This window comes from Protopterus annectens, chromosome 3.part1 (assembly GCF_019279795.1).
Source record: "Protopterus annectens isolate FY-2018-M chromosome 3.part1, PAN1.0, whole genome shotgun sequence".
NCBI lineage: Eukaryota > Metazoa > Chordata > Ceratodontiformes > Protopteridae > Protopterus > Protopterus annectens.
Window position 1 is genome coordinate 488,238,916 of NC_056732.1, and position 15,401 is coordinate 488,254,316.

General features: G+C 38.5%; 1 protein-coding gene across 1 annotated transcript in view; it reads left to right on the forward strand.

The window, feature by feature from the left end:
* Window positions 1–10,242: 10,242 nt before the first annotated feature.
* Window positions 10,243–15,401, forward strand: part of LOC122798185 (tumor necrosis factor receptor superfamily member 11B-like) — an 81,245-nt gene continuing 76,086 nt past the window's right edge. Inside the window, exon 1 of the mRNA XM_044066928.1 lies at window positions 10,243–10,515. Within this exon, the coding sequence (XP_043922863.1) occupies window positions 10,501–10,515 (15 nt within the window). The 5' untranslated portion in view covers window positions 10,243–10,500. The remainder of the gene's footprint in view (window positions 10,516–15,401) is intronic.

A 15,401-nucleotide genomic window follows, 5' to 3' on the forward strand; every position in this document is an offset into this window, starting at 1 on the left:
TCTGCACCAACTTATGGAAATTAAACTTTACTTGTAGAACATACATCTCAGCTGTATGAAGTATGCACATGAATTTGATGTCTTATTTTAATTAAAGTGTTGTCCTTACTGCTATTGGTACTGGGTTGTGACTGAAAAGGGTCAATAGAACAGTTCACTTACCTGGTAAACATACAGCAATCAATCAATAAACAAATAGAGAAACTGCCCAGAATTTTATAGAACATGCCTGATTTTGCCTCCTATTTTTTTTACCCTGTTCCTTGTAAAATACTTGATTTTCTGGTAAATCACTCAGGATCATACTTGTCAACTCTCCAGAATTTCACAGAACATCCAGATTATTGCTTTATATTTTAGGTCTGTGCTTCATAAAATCTGGCAGACATTGAGGATTCCCACTGAAGGATATGAAATCTCAGACTCGGATGTTTTATCATTTAGTGAGCTCGTTAAACAATGAAACATCTGAGTTTGACTTCATATCATTCACAAAATGAATGCTAGTGCAAAACCCATTATTCTAGCTGTTTTCTAAGTTTATAAAAGGAATATTAAAAATCTGTTCCTGATTTTGGCCTTTAACTCTCCCATCATTTTTGGCTTTGTTCATATTTCTTAAGCAAAGGTTGAAAGGTCTATAGAGGATTACAGTCAGTCACTATTGCCAGACATTAAAGTTTCATGCTTTTATTGTTCAGAAAAATGCATGGAGATGTGAAACCTGTGTCGTTATTAGCATTTTAAATGAATAAGTAATAGTTAAAAATTGTCCCTCGTTTTGAGCCTTCATTCAAAATGTTTATTTTCGGCTTTAACCAAAAGTCTCAATGAACTACGTTGACCAATATACCTTAAAAACACTTGCATAGACATTTTCATGGTGACTTCAAACTTGGGCAGCCATAAAAAGATGATTTATTACTCAAATTGTTATTTTCCCAGCTGCCTAAGCTTGTGGTTTCCTTGGAAATTCTTATGCAAATGATTCTATGTAATTTCTACTCTCGCAGCATTTTCAGGGCACATTGGACAGCTCCTGCATCCTATCTCTATGGTTCTGGCACCCATGGATGGACAGTCTGAAACTCTTCTCAAGCCTGTCTTGTCTTCATCTCCTTGAGGCTGGAGGGAACTTCTGAATTTGGGTTTTTGGTTAGACTAGTAATGATCTGCAGACTGATTGCCTAGTACTTACCTATGAATCAATGCATTTAATTATTTATTGTATGAAAGTTTTATTAGAGATTCAGCATGGGCAAAGGAAGAAAATAATATGTGGAATACTTAGAAAGTATGTGATAAAAGTAGCCCTAGTCAAGCATATCTGGCAATATTTATAAACAAGATAAAAAAATCAATGTGCCAAAAATGACTCTGCAAGCCAGATCCCAGCACTACTTGAAATGGAGAGATAAGGTGTAGAAACAGCTGCTTCAGGCTGAAAAATGAACTTAAAAAATTCTTCCTTGCAGGGGGGACACCAGAGGATTTCTTTTGTACTCGCAGACACTTGTGTCTGGGACTTACCTAACACTTGAAAACTGAACACAGCTCTCAAATCATTGCCACACCCTCCCCAGCACTTAATAACTACTGTATCACTACTGTATCATTTTCATCTTCTCCCTCTAAAGCTACTAAATATGTTGTTTTTAGGTTATCAGTCTTCTCTGTAGGTAGGGTGGCTACAGTGGTTCAGCAGTTAGTGTTGTCACCTCACAGCAAGAGGTTCTCTGGTTTGATCCTCGGCTGGGGTGCCTTCTCTACAGAGTCTACATGTCCTCCCTGTGGTCAGGTGGGTTTCTTCTGGGTGCTCTGGCTTCATCCCAAAGACATGCTGTAGGTGGACTGGACACTTTAAATTGGCCCTAGGCGTGTGTGTGTCCCTTCTGTGAAAGGCTGGGTGCCATGCTGGCAACTTGACACTGTAAAAAACTCCTCTACTAAACATGAGTGGACAGGTGATCTGCTGTAGCGACCCCTAACTGGGAAAAGCCGAAAGAAGAAGTCTTCTCTATAAGCAGATATTAATTTAGACAGATGTAGAAACAATATGGCTTGAAAGCACAATGTTTCTAATGATGCTCAGAAAAAAATGTATTTATTAGAGTTCCAAATGTATGCCTGGTACCTCTCAACTGTCCCTGATTTTGACTGAAATCTTAGCTCTGTCCTTTAAATCCCTCCTAAAATTAGTGACTTTTGGAGAACATGTGTTGAATTACGTTTAACAAATAATGACAATAATTAGAGTTATAGACTTCCTTTACTTCAGAAACTGTATGTTAATTCACATATTGTTGTTCTGTCCATGTCTCACGTTAATAGAACTAACATTTTAAAGTGTCTCTGATTATCCTTGATTACTTCTGGATTTGTCCCTGATTCTGTTGAGATTTGTCCCTGACTGGTTGAGAGCTGTTGCATACTTTTGCTTCCTTGATACTCATTCCACTGAGGTATACATCGACCTTCACATTGGGTAATGGGTGTAATGTAAATAACACCCTACCTTCTTCGGCTTTGTATTAGAACATTACCCCACTGTGATCTTCGCACAGGAGTGGGCATGGCCTACATGACTGGCAGGGCAAGCTCGTGTAACGTTGCATGGAAAACACAGCTGAGTGACAAACCATGCAGATTACCAAGTGACATGCTGAATATTCATTATCTGGATCGTTGTTAACACAGTGAAGAGCTGAGGGGGCTGTATGCCAGACTGGGGAAGAGGCAGCACTCAGACAAAATGAAAAAGTGGCACCAATATCAGTAGGTGCAGGAAAGAAATACAGGTTTGTTCAACTATTAGTGGGTCAGAATCTTTGCAGGGTCAAAAAACACAAAAAACTCTTGAAGCAAAACACACTTCTGTGGAGGAAATACACTATTTTCAAGTAACTGCAACAGTGAACTACTTAAAGAAATGCCAAAACCCCTGCACCCCCACCTTTCTGTACTATTATTTTATGCATTAATTGGTTTAGCAGGGGGGGCAAGCCCCCCTGCTCCCCCCACCTTTCTTTGCACATATTTCTGGAGATAAAGTAGCATTATGCAGTGGGACAATAAATAAATTCAATAAATGCAATAAAAAGACCTCCCAGAAAGGTTGCCACCCACACTATTACAAAACTGTAATTTCAAGTCTGTCTAATGCTGTAATAGTTTGTATACACGTAGCATATTATGTGTTCGTACCCCTCACCCTTTAAAGTATTGTAATTTGAAGTGTAATATTGTAATGCTTTTTATAAATGCAGCATATTCTGTGTTCGTTTTAATAATTGAACCTTTTGATCACTGGAAATTGGACTGCTATTGTGTCACAATCCAGGTACCAGCAAGTAAGAGAGAAAAGGGTTTGTACCGAAGTAATTACAATGCTTTGCATATTCATTTTGCAAGCGATGGTCTTCCAATGTTTATTCAAAGCACTTCCAAAAGAAAAAGTTATGTGCAGAGTGGTGGGAGGGCTTTGAGCACTCCTTGCTACTGCGCATCTGGTCAGGTAATGTTCTAATAACCCTTGTTGTTTCCATTACACCACTCAGGAAGGGATGCAGGTTGGTGGGGGTAAGCAAGTGGATGGGTGAGAATGTGATGTTTAGGGGATGTCTGAGTCCATGGGAAATCTGGCAGTAGGATATCCCCGATCGGGAAAAGCTGGACTTTCCATCATTCAGTAACCATTCCTCTCACAGTAACTCTGAGGGCATCAGTGTGGTCCCGCTGTCATCATTTGGAATCCAGGTGAGCAATGAAAGGAGATGACAGTTTCTCAGCATAGCTGACATTTAGTTTTGGGATGTTTGCCAAGTTTAAAAATTATTATTACTCAGCTGAAAATGTTTTTAAGTACATGAGATGGGCTCAATGTATATGCATTTGCATGTGTGCGTTTTTCCTTGTTATAAACATTGTATAATAAATGCCACTGATTCATATGTAAAGTGTCAAACCACAGGGAATGTACAATATATGAATCATAATGTTAATGCCTGACAAATGAGAATGTTAAGACTGCACACCACGTGTAAGAGAGCATGCTGCAGAACGGGTGTAACACGCTTTGCTTTGAGGCAGAGTTCTGTCAATTGAAGGGTTTCTGTAGCTTGGTACACCTGGGACCCGCACTTTATCTACTGGCCCATCATGGATGATATTTTTTTTTTTTTCTTGTGGCAGAGACAAGTAGGATGAAGTCTGTGTGTTTTTGTACTTTGGTACAGCTGTGGAATTTATTGACTAAAGCTCCTGTTTGGTAGCTGCTGCCTGGACCTCAACTACTATGTTTAGAAGGAAGTGCTTTTCATGATCATTACTAAGGTTATTATGAATGAAACACAAAGTCTATAAACATTGGTGTAAAACACACAGTGAGCATATGTTTAGTAATTTGAAACCAGAGCTACTCTGTTTGCTGCTGAGGTGATGCATTCCATAAACAGTTGTTTTGGGTTTGAACTTATAAATACGCTGATATGATTATTGTGTGCTATTTGTATAGTACAGGTGGATGACTTTTAGCCTTGTTTATGCAAGCCAGTGCCAGCCAAGTGTGTAAATTTTAGCTGAATAAAGGCCCTCTGTCTCGTCTGTGCAGCTGTGCCAGCCTTAGTTTTTCATTGGTTTGCCCAACTTCTTTCACCCCCCCCCCCCATTGGCCCTGCTTTTTTTTCCTGTGATTGGCATTTTATTTTCCCTTTCCTAATTTGCTGACTTGCTTTTGTTTTGCCATACATTTGGCTACCTGACCTCTCCTTACTGAATACTTTTCTATTGGGTAGACCAGTTTTCCACCTCCTTATGTTTTTACAGATTATTGCACATATATATTCCACGTGTTTAATTTCTGCTTTGCTGTATATTATTATCCTCATGAAACTCCGACTGTTTTAACTGATGGATTTCAAGTGGATGTTTTAATGTCATTCACGACTCACCTCTCACGGAGTATTTATTGTTTTACTACTCCCACCACTCAAAGTTTTCTTCACCACACATTCCCCCGCACTGAACCTTAGTTTACTTTTTACATGGTTGAGGTTGATACTGATTTTACGCTCATGAAGCATTTCTTGCACACATTAGTTTCTAATGTATAACACTGTTTTATTTCTTAATTTCAAAATTTCACCAGTTATGGTCTTCCTGCCCATGGGCTACTACGAGTGCCATTACTAGTGGTTTTACAGCCAACTTTTTCATGGCTCTTTTTGTTACTGTATCAGGTTTTAGTTTTCACCTTTATGACCATTTTATTTATTTTTTGTGACATATAGTAATATTTACAGAAAACAGATCTTTTGGAGGTGATTTTCCATGGCCATTTCTGCCCGTTTCTTCCAGCTTTTTGCAAGTCCACTCCTTTACGGTCTTCTTGATTGAAACAAACTAGTAAATTTCACACCTGTGACCACCTGACCCAGAAGTTTTCATACCTTCCCATGGTTCTCCAGTCCTCACCCTTTTCTACATATCAATTCATTCATTCACCTTGGTTTCTATTACACTAACACGGTGAGAAACGGAAAAGTACTGGAATGGAAGATAAGAGGATTTTCCTTTGGTATGACTGTATTCCAATGATGGACCCAGAAAAAGAATGCCTTCGCCAGACATTTATATGATTGTTGAGACAAACAGTACCCGTAGCCATCTCTAGGCTGTATTTATTTTTTTTACAATGGAAAACTATAGGCAGACATTTTATTTTTTACTATTTGAGTGGGAGCAGACGAGTACTGAGATAGTGTAGATATTGCGAAAGAGCCCCTCAGTTTGAACTCAGACTGGCCAAACTAACATCCACTTCTCTCATGTCATGCATATTTCCCTGAATGAGTAACACTGTCACTACATAAATAAATACATATTTAATGTGAACTGTGTATTTGCTTACAATGCATTACTGATTGTATTACATTATTTGACTATAATGGGCAAGTGGTCAAAATACATGAAACATTACGGCCCCAAATATGAAAAGGAGGTCAGTTTGAAAAATTGGATACAGGAAGTTCATGGAGATGACACGAAAGCTTACAGTAAATACTGTCGGTGTGAAATGTGTGCACACAAGGGTGATTTAATGTCTCATGCTTCAACTGACAAACACAAATGAAATGCAGCACCTTTTTCCAAAGTGCACAGTCTGTATGATGTTGGCTGCCAATCGATAATGATTGACAATAGTGTGAGAAAGGCAGAACTGAAATTGGCTGCACACATTGCTTGCCATTCTAGCATTCACTTTATCGATCTAGGAGAACTAGTTCATGATATTTCAGGTAAAGACCTGGCAATTCACCGAACTAAATGCACATCATTAATCAAAAGTTTTATTGGACCATCAGTTCATGCCGATTTACTTGAAGACTTGACAAATGTGCCATATTCACTTATAATAGATGAGAGTATGACATCATGACAGAGAAGCAGCTGTGTGTTATCGTGCGCTATTACAGCGCAAAGTTAAGTAAAATTGTTTCATCATTTCTGGGTTTGATAGTGTTGGAATCAGGAACAGCAGAAGCAGTTTTCAATGCACTTACAAAGTTTCTGACTGATAAAAAACTGTCACTTTCCAAGTGCATGGGACTGGCTACAGATGGCTGCAACACAATGTTTGGCAATGTCAATTCAGTCATAACCATATTCCGGGAAGTCAACCCAGTTATTGTTCACATCAAATGCATATGCCATTCCATTCAGCTTTGTTCATCTTATGCATTAAATGTAATGCCCCACAATGTTGACTTCATGGTTTCAGAAACTTATAACTGCTTTTCACACAGCACAGTTCGTCAACAGAAGTATCGAAGTATCTATTCATGCATCAACATTGGTGAGGAGCCATTAAAAATTGTGAGATCATCAGACACCCGTTGGCTCTCTATTGCACCTTGTATTCAGCGAATTCTTGATCAGTATGATGAACTTAAGCTCCATTTTCAATTGGCAAAAGATGCTGAAAGGAACTACACTGCTGAGTTACTGTATCAGATGTACAGTGCACCAGAAAATAAGCTGTATCTTATATTTCTGCGGCCAATACTGAATGAACTGAACAGGGTCAACAAACTTTTTGAGCTGGAAAAAGCCAGTCCTGTTAAACTACTTGATGAAGTAATGATTCTCTATTGCAATATCATGCAACTTGTGATGTGAGCAACTGCAGTAAGCAAATGGTCTGCATTTCTGGCTTATGACATATCAGTTCAGTTAATTTTGGAATTTAATTTCATCTCCTGGTGTCAGACCTGAAGTAGAAGAATTTAAACAAAGGTGTCGCTCGTACCTTATTGAATTACTGCGCAAAATGCAGCAGAGACTTCCAGCCAATGTGACACAGTTGGAATCCTTAGCAGACCTTAGTCCATCTGTCGTTCTTGGCCCCAGGAAACCACAAATGAATCAGCTGTCCTTCTTGCCATTGTATTTGTATTACAAAGGTAACCTTGGATTACTGGAACAGCAATGGAACAAACTAAATGTTTACACATGGTCTAACAAAGACGACAACTGCGAAGAATACTGGATTGAAGTTGTTAATCATTCAGACGCCGCTGGTGAAAAAGACTTCAAAGAAATAGGAATGTTTGCATTGTCATTACTGTCTTTGCCATTCAGCAATGCTTCTGTGGAACGTGCATTCGCGCAAATGAACTTGATAAAACATAAGCTGAGAAACAGAATGCACCAGGATCTGCAAGAATCGGTTATGAATATTTGGGCATACATGGCTAGAAATAACATATGCTGCAACACATTTGAACCATCCAGTGACATGTTACAGTGTTTTACTTCGGACATGTATGGCGGAGAATCCAGCAATGACACTGACTTAGATTTCTGAATTGTCACTCGTTTATATCATTATTTTAAGACTATAAACTGCTTTAATCGCATTTTCTAAACTTTGGCAGTAACTGTAAAAACAAGTGTAGAACAAAATTGCAATTGAAATTGCAATATTTTGTCAGTTTTCACATTGGATATATAGACTTTGGTTATTAACAGAAATTGAAAGTTGCTTTGGTTTTTATTTTTGTGTTGTAAAGCTCTGCTTTATATATTTGGATTTCTTATTTACAGGGCAATCTTAGCAGTAGTTGTTTTAATAGGTAAGTTATATATACTTTTATTTTTAAGCGGCATCACCCTGAAATGTTGTTATTGTAAATAATTTTAAACAGGTGTTTTGTATTTTTTGTGGAGCATCTTCTTTTGTGAAGCTTAAATTTAGTTATTGTCATTGTACTCAATGCTTTATTTGAGCTTTGTCATTTTGTATAAATGTATATATGTGTGCATTTGATTTGCTTTATTGCAAACAATTATGGGTTTGCTTACTGTTTAAAAATAATTTTTGCTATGTATGTGAACTGTGGGTTATTGCATGTTTTCTTGTTTTAGTTAATGCTTGTGTAGTAACTTGTGAGCTGTGAAGTATATTTTACTAAAAACTTTTTGTGCTGATGGAGACTGTTATTCGGTGGTAACAGTAAACGCAGTTCATCATAGATTATGGATCTTATTATTTTTGATACATTATTTTGATATTCTGGGCTAGATCTCCTGTGCTTGAAACAAACAAAACTATTCGATATTTAAATTTCTGTGTGTGTGTATATGTGTTTTCCCTCAGCCTTTCAGAAAGGTTGCTTGTTTCCTGTATTGAGCATAACACTACTTTTATTATTGGGGAAACTGTTCCACTGTCTTTAATACGGTGGCCTCTATTTGTGACAATAATGACAGCAAGCATTTTTCACGTAAAATTCACTCGAATTTAAGGACATCACACTGGTGTAAGAAAAATGTCACTGTTACAGTGGGTTGGGGAGCTGGTACTGTGTGCACTTAAGATTGGTGTGTGTGTGTGTGTGTGTGTGTGTGTGTGTGTGTGTGTGTGTGTGTGTGTGTCTTTTGTCCTCTATGTTAAAGAGTGAGAACATTGGTAGTAGAGCGCACATGTTTTTGCTTAAAATTTGTGTAGATGTGTTTGATTACTGTCTGCATACCCATATAGTAATATAGTAACTGACTGTGCTTGAATCGTTTTCTTTGGATACCTGATGTTAAGGTTGTGTGTGTGTGTGTGTGTGTGTGTGTGTGTGTGTGTTTTTTTAAAGAGTAAAAAGGTGAAGACAATTTAAGTTAAATTGTACAAAATATATGCTGATTTGTTCAAAGTCTGGTGCTTGCAATTTGCAGTATGATGACAGAGCTGTTGCTCTAAATGAGGGACTCATTTAATTGTTTATTGTGTGTTTTTGATCTTGGTCTTTTGACAAAGTGAAGTTGTCACCGTTATTTGTTTATAAGACTGTGAAGTTGTGTATCTTTTTTTTTTTCCTTTTTTAACACCAGTTATCTTTTTTTCTTCCTTTTTTATTCATGTATAGACAGTGCTTCGGAAGTTCCATCCGAGACTGTTGATAATCGAACTGTAGAAGAGATTTTGAGCATTTTATGATTTGATCCACTATATGGAAAACAGATGTAATAGTGCAGTTTATGCCAAGTGTGTAAGCTGCCATAATGTGTGTGTTTTAAAGGTTGTGCTGCAGAAGTATAAAGCACTTAAAAAATAGAGGTGTTGGAATCATTAGTCATTGTAGCATATATCTGTATCAAACATTACTTTATAGATTTAGAAGTTGACATTTACTGTAGTCTCTAAACACCCATTAAAATAGTTTTCATGTCTATGAAATATGTTTGTTTGAGGTGTATATGTTTGTTTGAGATGTAAAAGGCTGGTAATGTTATGTAGTCTTACCATGCTTAATTGTTTTTGCTGTATCTGGCACTTTTATTCTGGAGGATGTCTTGCGCATTTTGCTTTCACTTTGTGCCGAATCATTGGGCTATTCTTGGGCTAGTTTAAGAAGTCCTGTAGGCTATTTATTTTTCAATCATCTGGCAAAACTGGTTCTAATACAAAACCCCTTCTTCCGAAGACAGCAGCCAGTTTCTATTGAGCCTGATCCCCAGTCACATGCCGGAGCAGTCCCAACCTGCACCACACACAGCTGTACTTTCATTTTTTTCTAGCTACCCACAACAACCTGAGTTTCTGGGAGCTCTACTCCAGAAAGTTAATTGAGATCCCAGGAATTTTAATAATAATAACAGAGATCATATTTGCTGTGTGTGTGTGTGTGTGTGGGGGGGGGGGGGGGGGGGTTCCTTTCCCAAGGAGAGATGCTGTGGCAGTGGATAGATGCGCTCGGGCAATCCAATGCCTGCTGTCTAAAGGCCGTGTTAAAATATAGTCCATAACACAGATATTCCCGTGTTTTTCACTTCTTAAAAAAGTTATAGAAGTTTAGTAATTTATTTATTGGTGGGGATTATCGTATTTATACACTCCCTCGGAGATGCGTAATTAAACAGTGCGTCAACAATGACGGTAGCGGTTCCCTCTTTAAATATGCCAACATAGCTCGCCCAGAGATGTGAGACAGCACGCAGTGTTCCGGAAACATGCTTCTAGGAAGGGTAAGCTCTACTACTTAACTTCTACGTAAATGCCTTGTATGTTACAGCTAAGTGTGTTGGGTAATACTTGTCTTTCGATATCAAGAAAGGTTATTGACAATACAGCGTTTCGATGCTTTTTCTATTGTTTTATTGAAAGTTACAATGTGTGAAGCCACAATAAATAGTTTCTGTTGAACAGGTTTCTGAACTCGGTGACCGTGTACCGTGTGGGCTGTTTTCAAGACCACAGGGGTATCGTTCAGTAATGTGTTGGCAAACGTGTTCACTTCGGCGTAGGTTATCACGGTTACGTCGGTTATGACCTAATAAGGAGTTCATGCTGTAATCTAGGGTTCGAGTCTCAAAGCCTGCATTTGCCCTGTGCGACGCTGACTCTGATATTCACCCTGGGACCTCGTGGGTTTACTTGGCTAATCGGTTAATAAAAGGTGTGTGTGTGGAGGAGGAGGGTAAGTACACTTTTGTATCGAGCTTGCCCTATACCTCACTAGTTTGAAACATTAATACAAACGATGAAAATCGCTGAACGCCACCATTTTTATGTATGTATCAGTATTATCTATCTTAACTATGGCAGACAGTAAACTTTTCACTGGCATATGATGTTCAGTGCGGTGCTGTTTTGTGTTAGTTTGTGTATAATTTCATTGGGTACATTTTGTGTGCACTTACCTATTGACAGACCAGTAACTAACTAGTCATGCTACATAGTCTATAGCAAGACTGCAATCTTGGGGAAAATGCACACAGACAAACTAACCACACTTCCAATAAAGATCTTTTGGTGGTGGTCTGAGGGGAGGGGATTCTTTTTGTATGTCTGCCAAGTAGGAGTAACATTCACTCATTTATTTATTCATACCGGATTAACCCTACTGCTCAGCGTAGACTATAGGGCAGAAATAAAACATTTCCTCCATTTCATCTAATCCTTGCGTAAGACAACTCTTTCGTAACCAAAACACTTTAGTTTAGTTTAGTGTGTCATGAATTGAGAGAAACATCTCCAATACAGGAACATTTTTTTTTTCTGGGGGGGCATAAATGGAAAGTCCAGTCCTTTGCATTAGTTACTGGGATGGCTTGTCCTGCAAAATCTCATGTTTTCATAAATATGTTCAACTTCCAGCATCTTAGAAGTTGGCAGCCTTAGCTTAGCTTTGCAGGGATGCAAGACCTCAAAGCAGGAAGAAAAGTGTGCAGATCAAAACTCATATATACATACACACAAGGATACCACTTTACCGGTCAGCATATCTCTCCACTGTTCCTGATTTTCAAGGGTATGTGTCATTCCAGCTCTTCTTGGTTAGAGGTCGCCACAGCAGAACTCCAGTCCGCTAATGATTGGCAGCAGGTTTTTACGTGCCGAGTTGCCAGCTCTGATGCACAACCTTCAACGAAGGTACGCCCATTCGTGCATGTCTCCACACAGAAGACGCTCTAGCTGAGAATCGAACAGGACAACGTCTTACTGTGAGGCGACAACGCTACCGCAGCACCACCACCGCATGTGCGTATCCCTGGTTTTTCTCAACTTGTGTCAAAAGAAATCTGGACAAAGCTTAAAATAATGGGGGGGGGGGGGGTGGCAAAGGCCCCAAAATAGGGACATATTTTAAATATTGATCTTGTAAACTCAGAAGGCTGATAGAATAACAGGATTTATGTTACCATTCGTTTTCTAAAAGATATGTAGTCTGGAACAAATATGTATCATTATTGGGTCATTATTTAGTGACTTCAGTCATCCATGATTTGCCAGAAAGCCATAGATTTTATGAGGAATAGACCAAATATTTGAGGCAAAAATCTGGACATTTTGTGAAAATCTGTACAGTTGAAAGTTATGATTATGCCTAACCAATTTAACAGTTATTAGATTTTAATTTACTTAAGAAAATGCATGCTAATTTACATTCTTTTGTTACTGTGATTTTCCATATTATTAGTACTGCTGTTTTAAAAGTGTTCCTGATTTATTTCTGGATTTTCCCTAATTCTGGGGATAAGATGTTGAGGGCTATATGTGTAAAAAAAAAAAAAAAAAAGCTAGAGACCCCAAAGAAAACTCCCATGTGGACAGTGGAGGGGCCTGTACCCTCCTAGCAGATGAACCCCAGTTATATAAATAAGGTGAAATGGTAAAACACTTAAGGGTTAGGCTTTTGTTGCAAATGAGAAAAATAGGGCCATGCTGCCAAATATACTGTAGTTGCAAATATGTCATTGTGCCCACCTTTACACGTCTAAGCCTGCTATGAATCTATAAATAAAGTAACTAGTAGTAAGACATTCTATAGCATGCAAATCAGGCAAGCTTTACAAGCACACAAGATTCTGTAGTTCGGTAAAGCATGATCAAACTTGCCTCCCATTGAAGACTGCACAAACATGCTGAGAAATTTGATCTTGTATACGAACCTGAAAGATTTGAAATGGTTTAATGCAGCAGAAATGGTTTGCTAGACTGGTTTTGAAATACTTTTCCATTGTCTGATGGCTTAATGTGTTCCTTCCTCAAGTCCGCAACAGAAACTTCTTAGTCTTCGTTTGATCCAAGATTGTTTTTTTTTTTACTTGTATGGAGACTGCATTATGTTCCTTACCATTTGATTTAATGTTAGTCATTTCTTTTGCTCTTGGTGTGTTATGTCCCTGAGGTCTGCTGGCTGGTGTATCACATTTGCAGTTCGAGAGATGGCAGCAACCCAGCAGAACATTCCTGTGCATCCAAACTACACTTTATATGGCTTCTGTTTATAAGGATAAGACCAACAGAAGCTGAGCATCTATAAAACATGCGCATACACCATAAATGCAAAACCTTGAGACCAGCTGGCTCATAAGAGCCAATATATGGCTGCTTACAGAAACAAAGAGCATACTGTTAGCAAACTATTGGCATGATGGGTATACTGTGCTTTTATTAGTCTAGTCAGAAAATGACACATGGCTATAGATAGACAGACAGATAGGAATATATGGAATACATATATGCGCACATGTGAATGGTTATGGTTGGCCTCTTTCAAGCATTCAGGTGAAACCCTTTTCCTGTAAGATCAGTAAAATAGATGGGCAACTTGCCAAACAAGTTTATATGAAGGGCTAAGCTGCCAAGCCCAGTCCCCCTCCCAGTCGGAAGGTTTTGCACCTGTGCAACTGCAAGTTAATAGATGTTACAGCAAGTTGTAACGTACCTATTTAGTCTGTCCGTGTAGACTGTAGACCAAATGGGGTTCTGTGAAGTGGACTTTGCATGGTAGTTAGTGCAGAGGATTAAGGCTGTGAACTGCTAGCAAGTTAGTTTCTGTAGTACAAGGTTTGATTCTTTCAGTGTTCATGCTTACTGTGTGACCTGGTGTAAGTCACTTCACCAGACTGTGCTTGAAGGCAGCTGGGAATTTGGGTTAGGCTCCTCAATGGTCTCTTGGACTGCAAGCCTAGCAACTACCTATGAAAAACTGGGGTGAATTATTGACTATATAGCATACTATCACTAAACCGGTTAAGTGAATGTAATCTTCCTGACAGAATGTTTCTGTCAAATACAAAAAGCAGGAGTCCGTTTTCTTTTGTTGACTAAACTGCCTGGAGACCTCATGCACAAGAATCTGCTCTTGTAATGCCTTACTTAATACCATCACCTGTAACATCACAACATATTGGAGGATAAGCAGATTTCTTTTGAAGTAGTGGTGTCAACAGTTTGGGACTCTATAAACAGCATATTGCAGTAAGCATCTCAGAAGAAAAGCAGAAAATTCCAGCGCTGTTTAACACAAGTCACTGCAAAAGTATAGTCCGTACTATGCCAGCAGGACAAGGCAAATGACAGCCAGTGAGCTTCAGTTTGAAGAAACAACCAACAACATCTTACACACACACTTGATTTTGTTTGTATGGGGGTGGATAACGTAGCTTTTGAAACTTGTTCATGAAATCAGACATGTATACCTTTGCGTGCCTCATTTTAGAACAAGTAAGCATGCATACCTTAGCATCAGAAACACTGTCTGGCTTAATGACTTATTCAGAATATTTAAGTGGAACTTTTGTGAACACTATCTTAGATCAACAGGATATTACTTGTTTCTAGTTCACTGACTTCTGAGTATTATGATCAAGGAGTCAAGTCAGCGCAAAAGGACAATGCAGACATAGTTTGTTTTCTCAGCTTAAGTAAATGAACAGCCATAATAGAATACATGAGCAATAATCATGAATTCCTATTTGTGCATATAGGCAGAATGTATTCAATTAGTTTAGTTATTATTTAAGATAACAGTTTTATTTTCAGTTTCTCGGAAGTGTTCAGAAATGTCCTTTTATTCTGTGAGGAAAATACATTATTCATGTAGGATCAGTTTTGCTACAACCTTTTAAGTTACAACACTTTTAATGCAATCTATGTTTTATGCACAGTTCCTTAGCCACCTTGAATTTACTATACATAGCATCACTGTCATCAAGACAGCACAAATAACAGAATCATGTGCACAGTTGAAGAGTGGAGTCACTTTAATGATGTTACAACTGCTGTTTATACTTAATTTTAAGTTTGTGTTATTTAGGCCATGTAGCATGCATAATGTCGGCAGAAAAGTATATGCAGATGGTGTTATCACCTCAGAGCAATATGTTCTCTGGTTCGATTCTCAGCTGGGGTGCCTATTGTGCAGAATCTGCATGTCCTCCATGTGTTCTTGTGGGTGTCCACCAGGAGCTCCAGTTTCCTTTCACATTCCTAAAGACATGCAGTAGGTGGATTGGACATTAAATGGGCCATAGGTGTGACTGTGCATGTGATTTTGTGGCAGGGCTAGCAACCTGGCAGTGTGTGAACCTTGGCTCTGGATTATTGTCACTGTTAAAGTGTC